The 6,457-nt window shown below is 39.4% G+C and overlaps 1 protein-coding gene across 1 annotated transcript; it reads right to left on the bottom strand.

The window, feature by feature from the left end:
• Positions 1-1,402: 1,402 nt before the first annotated feature.
• LOC108297237 (cytochrome c oxidase subunit 7B, mitochondrial) lies at positions 1,403-5,209 on the bottom strand. The gene is made up of 2 exons (XM_017519966.2): positions 5,044-5,209; positions 1,403-1,653 (listed from the first exon to the last, which is right to left on the bottom strand). The coding sequence occupies exons 1-2, from the start codon at positions 5,081-5,083 to the stop codon at positions 1,511-1,513; spliced, it is 183 nt and encodes a 60-aa protein (XP_017375455.1). The 5' UTR covers positions 5,084-5,209; the 3' UTR covers positions 1,403-1,510.
• Between the last annotated feature and the right edge of the window lie 1,248 nt (positions 5,210-6,457).

Here is a 6,457-nt window from a genome sequence, read left to right as displayed (position 1 = left end):
AAAAAAAAAAAAAAAAAGGTGAGGGTTAATTTGTATGTTTTTAAACCAAGTTATATATTAAGACTTCAAGACTCCCACTTTTAGCCATTAAGTACAGTGACTAGAAAATAGATTGTCAAATTTGAGATGTAAAGAAACTAAAATATAAAAAGTTACATTACATCTCATCTGTCAAACCATGTAACAAAAAAATTACCACTAGAATTAAGGATGTTTAATTTGAAAAAGAAAATTCAGGAGATATGATAGCAATATTCTATTATCTGATAGCTGTTATAAGGAAGTAGGTCAGAATTTCTGTGTTACAATGAAATGATGGGTAGCATATGAAAAAAAGTCAGGGCCGGGCACAGTGGCTCACGCCTGTAATCCCAGCACTTTGGGAGGCCAAGGCAGGTGGATTACCTGAGGTCAGGAGTTTGAGACCAGCCTAGCCAACATGGTGAAACCCCATCTCTACTAAAAATACAAGAAAATGAGCCAGGCATAGTGTTGGGTGCCTGTAATCCCAGCTACTAGGGAGGCTGAGGCAGAGCTGCTTGAACCCAGGAGGCAGAGCTGTAGTGAACTGTGATCGTGCTACTGCACTCCAGCCTGGGCGACATAGCAAGACTCCAACTCAAAAAAAATAAAAAGTCAGATTTTAACTCACCATATGAACCTTTTAACAGATACACAAGGCCGAGTGTGGTGGCTCATGCCTGTAATCCCAGCAGTCTGGGAGGCCGAGACAGGCAGATCACTAGGTCAGGAGTCCGAGACCAGCCTGGCCAATATGGTAAAACCCTGTCTCTACTAAAAATACAAAAATTAGCCAGGCACGGTGGCTCACACCAGTAATCCCAGCACTTTGGGAGACCGAGGCAGGCAGATCACCTGAGGTCAGGAGTTCGAGACCAGCCTGACTAACCTGGTTAAATCCTGTCTCTACCAAAAATACAAAAATTAGCTGGGCGTAGTGGCGGGCACCTGTAATCCCAGCTACTTGGGAGGCTGAGGCAGGAGAAATGCTCAAACCTGGGAAGCAGAGGTTGCAGGGAGCCGTGATTGTGCTATTACACTCCAGCCTGGGTGACAGAGGGAGACTCCATCTCAAAAAACAAGACAAAACAAACAAACAAAAAAAATGGGCATGGTGGCACGTGCCTATAGTCCCAGCTACTCAGGAGGCTGAGGCAGAAGAATCACTTGAACCTGGGAGACAGAGGCTCCAATGAGCCGGGATTGCATCACTGCACTCTAGCCTGGGCAACAGAGTGAGACTCCATCTCAAAAAAAAGAAAAAACACCAGCTACGCAATATGGAAAGGGCTGCCTTGTGATCCACTAAGCAATATATTACTGGGAATGTTAAGAACATGAATGCTGGGGGAAAGTAATCCCTGTACTGGGTGAGTAATTAGATTACATAATCTCTCAAGTCCCTCCTAACTAAATTTGTATACTACTGTGTTAAAATACTTTGAATGCACAGACTAAATGAGAATGAAAACATCTAAAATAGAAATTATCAATCAATAGTACTTACATATGTCCACATAGTAATACAGAAAGTGGCTCCACCAGCTAATATAGCATTACCGTATTTGTCATGAAAATCAGGTGTACGTTTCTGGTGGCTCTGCCTTGCCATTGTTTGCTGAATGCTTCGAACTTACGGAAAAAAAAAAATACAGAAGCATTACTATCAATTGTCAGGAAAAGAACATATGTGATTGATGCTGCCAATCAGGAAATCCAAGGAAGTTAATTTTACAGTATTATGTAGTTCAATAAAATGTTAAAACGTATTTTAGCTATTAATCAAGGCGAACCAATGTACTTAGAAATGCACCAAAAATAAGACTCACAGATGGATAGATATATGATAAAACAAATATAGCAAAATGTTAACTGTAGAATCTATGTGGCGGGTACATGGGTATTCATACAATTCTTCCAACTTTTCAGTATGTCTGAGAGTTTTCATAATAGTGTCGGGGAAAAAAGCAAAGAATGAATGTTGTAACATTCTCTACGAGGTAGTATTTGCATAACCCCTGAAACTTCAGCTCCCATTGATGAATCTGAATACTTATGACTTAAATTTTCATTAAAGTTTACTCAATGGAGCCCAACAACTTACAACATGCAAGGGCAAAGAAACTCAAATGAACTTCAAATTAAAACACACTAAATGCTTATGATCATAAAATTACTATAGTAACAAAAAAACTTGCCAGCCGGGCGCAGTGGCTCATGCCTGTAATCCTAACACTTTGGGAAGCCGAGGTGGGTGGATCACCTGAGGTCAGGAGTTCCAGACCAGCCTGGCCATCATGGTGAAACCCCATCTTAAAAAAAAAAACTTGCCAAAAACTAGAGTAATCTTGATTTGTAAAAAATTAATAGGTGGGCACAGTGACTCACATCTGTAATCCCAATACTTTAGGAGGCCAACATAGGAGGATTGCTTGAGGCCAGGAGTTTCAGACTGGGAAACATAGTGAGACCCTGTTTCTAGAAAAAAATTGAAAATTAAAAATTAGCCAGGCATGGTGGTACATGCACACCTGTGGTCCCAGCTACTGAAGAGGCTGTGGCTGGACAATCACTTGAGTCCAGGAAATAGAGGATACAGTGAGATATGATCACACCACTGCACTCTAGCCTGGGTAACAGAGCAATTCTATCTCTAAAAATAAAAAATGAGACAAATTTAAAATTAATGAATATGGCACCATGCTAAAAGAAATGGAGTATATAAAAAAGTGTTAAGACACAAATCCTGTCCTCAAGTAACTTCCAGTCTAGAGAATATTACACATGTAGACACAAATCAATATCGTACAAGGAAGCAGAATTAGCTAAGCACTTTTTTTGTTGTTGCTGTTGTTTTTTCCCTAAGACTAGAGTAGAACAAGGAAGTTCAATCTTTAACTGACTGTGAGCAATCAATTGAGACAAACCACTACCTTCAGTCCAGTCTAGCTAAGCACTTTGAATGGCAGACAGGATTTGGTTATAGAAACGTGAGATAAGGAAAATCTGAAAAAGGCAAACATAGAAAAGTTCAGCATACTAGAAAACTAATTAAGTTTGGTTGAAGGACAAGATGCACAGGTAAGTAACAGGGGATAAAACTAGAAAGGACCATGGAAGACCACTTTTTTTTGGTAGGCAGGGGGAGGTGGTAAAAGTTTTTGAGCAGAATGATAAACTCTGCTGTTATTATTATACTAGTAGAAAGAGGAGAAAATTTTTTTAAATGGCCCCTGGAGGAACTAAAAAGGAGGGCTTGGACAACAGCAAAACTCTGTCTCAAAAAACAAAACAAAAAAAAGACTAGGGCCATAGTTTCGCTCTCCAAATTAAAGCTAAGGAAGTTGGATTCCAAAAAAAAAAAAAAAGAAAGAAAGAAAGAAAGAAACTGATTGCAAGGTTGCCCATTCACTAGCAATTAATAATATAATGACTTCTATGTGGTACAGTGAGTTACTTAGAAATAGTTATTTGACATTATTGGATTTTCTAACTGCCTTACATAGCTTTCCATTTTCATGTTTTTAGTCACACTGAGATAAGCAAATTTACAAACATTTCCTAATATATTCTGCTGCAGAAAAGATAAAAAGTGGGCATGTGAATTCCACACCGAAAGAAACAAAAAATCTTTCCTGAGGTACAAAATGGCTCTATTTGCTCAAAGAGCAAAGAAATTAAGACTACCAAAAAATTCTGCAACATAACTTCAACATACTCATGTCACTCTGGTGGATATCATTAGACCTCTCCTCTGTGACAGCTGTTTCATTACCACACATTCATGATCTCATATAATCCTCAACAACCCCATGAAGCAGGCATTATTTACAATTTAGGTATTATTTACAAATTACTTATTTTACAAAGAAGGAAACTGACATTGAGAGAGGCCAAATAAATTATATGCACAAAGTAAAAGAAATAATAAATGCTGCTTTTGGAATATAAAAATAGTCCAGCTAATATTTTGTGGTTATTTTCAAAGTTGCTTAACTGTTTAGAACACAACCTAATAATATTCTCCAATGATTATGTTAAGTGAAAATCAAAAGAAGGCTAAACAAACTAAATAGTAATTCAGGGGCATCTTCATTGTATAACAACTGCCCACATTACCCAAGGTCACCTTCAGTGCAAATCAAGTATTAAAATTAATTTGTTCTCCTCAATCTATTGCATTCTCACTACATAATGCTGGTCTCAAAATTCCCTGTACTTGCCAAACTTTTTGATAAGAAAAAATGACCAGGATTGCTTTCGAGACAGCTAATATTATTTATTTATTTATTTAAGACGGGTCACTGCAACCTCCGCCGCCCGGGTTCAAGCGAGTCTCTTGCTTCAGCCTCCCAGGTAGCTGGGATTACAGGCGCCTGCCACCACGCCCGACTAATTTTTGTATTTTTAGTAGAGATGTGGTTTCACCATGTTGGCCAGGCTGGTCTAGAACTGCTGACCTCAGGTGATCCGCCCGCCTCGGCCTCCCAAAGTGCTGGGATTGTAGGCGTGAGCCATCGCGCCCGGTCAGCTAACACTGTTAACCCTCAAATAACTTAAAAGCTGCATCGATACCATGTGGGTTGTTTCCTTGCAATTAAACCAGATGAAGAGCTAGATTTACCTACCGTTGCCGTCTATTACAATAATAGGAATTCGAGAAGATATTCTTCTATACAAGGTTAGGAGTAAACATATCCCCAAAGCTAAAATGTAGGACATCACTTAAGGAACGAGAGGTGTCTACCATGAGTGTCCTACCCTGAAATCAAAGGTTACTGAAGAATTAAAAAGCAGTGCTAGACTACCACTCTGATAACAGAAAGGGAGCTGAAAACCGAAAGAGAAACACTGGGTGATAAAGTCAGTAAGGACATCATCCCAATGACTTGGGACGAGATGGAAAACAGACAGCATTCAGATTAGAAGGCCGAGATGTTGGTACAGGGAAAGGACAAGAGAGGCCGCGAAGACAAATTGATATAAGGTTGTTGGAAACGATTTAGCGTAATTTTTGCTCACCTTGCAGACGACTTAGTGCGTTTTTGACCAAGGGAAACATCGTGAAGGTGAAGATCGAACTGCAGCAACACAGCTGCTGCTTTGGTGCAAATTCGCTTCAGGTACCCTTGAAGAGCGCTGAAAAACAAAATGGCTTTCAGCCGGGATCCGTAATGAGATTTGATGAAATTTCGCGAGATTTGTAAAACCTATAGTAATCGCAATCCCATTTACCGCGAGGAAAAATAAAGGCCTTTTGGGAAATGTAGTTTCTGGCTCTTTAAAATGACGTATAGTGGTATTTAATGACGCATGAAAGAACTCCTTGAAGCCAGGTTTAGAGCTCTATAGAGGGCAGCCGAGACACTGATCTTTGGCCGAATTGCCTAAGGCACTAGCTTCAAAACGGTGTTAAAGTTCCAAAAGCTTTGATTTGGTATCCCCACACTAGCTCTTTCTTCTTTCTGTTCCCCAAAACCTCCTTATTTTATTTTTTTTGGTCTGCTATTACTGCTATACTAATTGGCTTAGCTTTTAATTGTCAAATAACTTCAAGTTTAGAGAAAAGTTGCAAGAATAGCAAAATCTTCCATAATATGTAAATAAATATGTGATAAAAGAAATTTAGAAAGCTGTTGATTGTAGAATCTTGGTGGTAGGTGTTTACAGAAGGATTCTTTGAATTTTTCTGTATGTTTGGATATTTTCCTAATAAAATATTGGGGGAAGAACTCTTGTATATCTATTACCTAGATACAGTAATTGGTAATATTTTGCCACTTGTGTTCTCTTTCTCCATATATATATTTGGGCGGGTTTTCTGAACCATTTGAGAATAACTTGAATATATCATGTGCCTTTACCTGCTAATACTTCAGGATTCATTTTCAAAAAGGAGGAAATTAACTGACATGACCACATTACAGTTATCAAATTCAGAAAACTTAATCTTGATATAATGCAGCTCATATTCCAATTTCACCAATTATTCCAAGATCTCTATCCAAAATTTGGTTCAGGTCTCTGCATTGAATTACTTGTCATGTGTCTGTAGTCTTATTTATTCAAGACAGGATCTCCCTCTGTCACCCAGGCTAGAGTCCCGTCGTGCAATCATAGCTCACTGAAACCTTGACTCCCAGGCTCAAGCAATCCACCCACTTCAGCATGCTGAGTATTTAGGACCACAGGTGCGCACCACCACACCCAGCTAATTTTTTTTAAAAGATGGAGTCTCACTATGTTCCCCAGGCTGGAAGTCTCCTTTAAAACTTAATTGTTCCAGGGCCGGACGCGGTGGCTCACGCCTGTAATCCCAGCACTTTGGGAGGCTGAGGCGAGTGGATCACGAGGTCAAGAGATCGAGACCACCCTGGTCAACATGGTGAAACCCCGTCTCTACTAAAAATACAAAAATTAGCTGGGCATGGTGGTG

This window comes from Cebus imitator, unplaced genomic scaffold (genome assembly GCF_001604975.1).
Source record: "Cebus imitator isolate Cc_AM_T3 unplaced genomic scaffold, Cebus_imitator-1.0 Scaffold783, whole genome shotgun sequence".
Classification (NCBI taxonomy): domain Eukaryota; kingdom Metazoa; phylum Chordata; class Mammalia; order Primates; family Cebidae; genus Cebus; species Cebus imitator.
The sequence above is the reverse complement of the archived record's forward strand: the minus strand, read 5'-3'. Positions and strand labels throughout refer to the sequence as shown.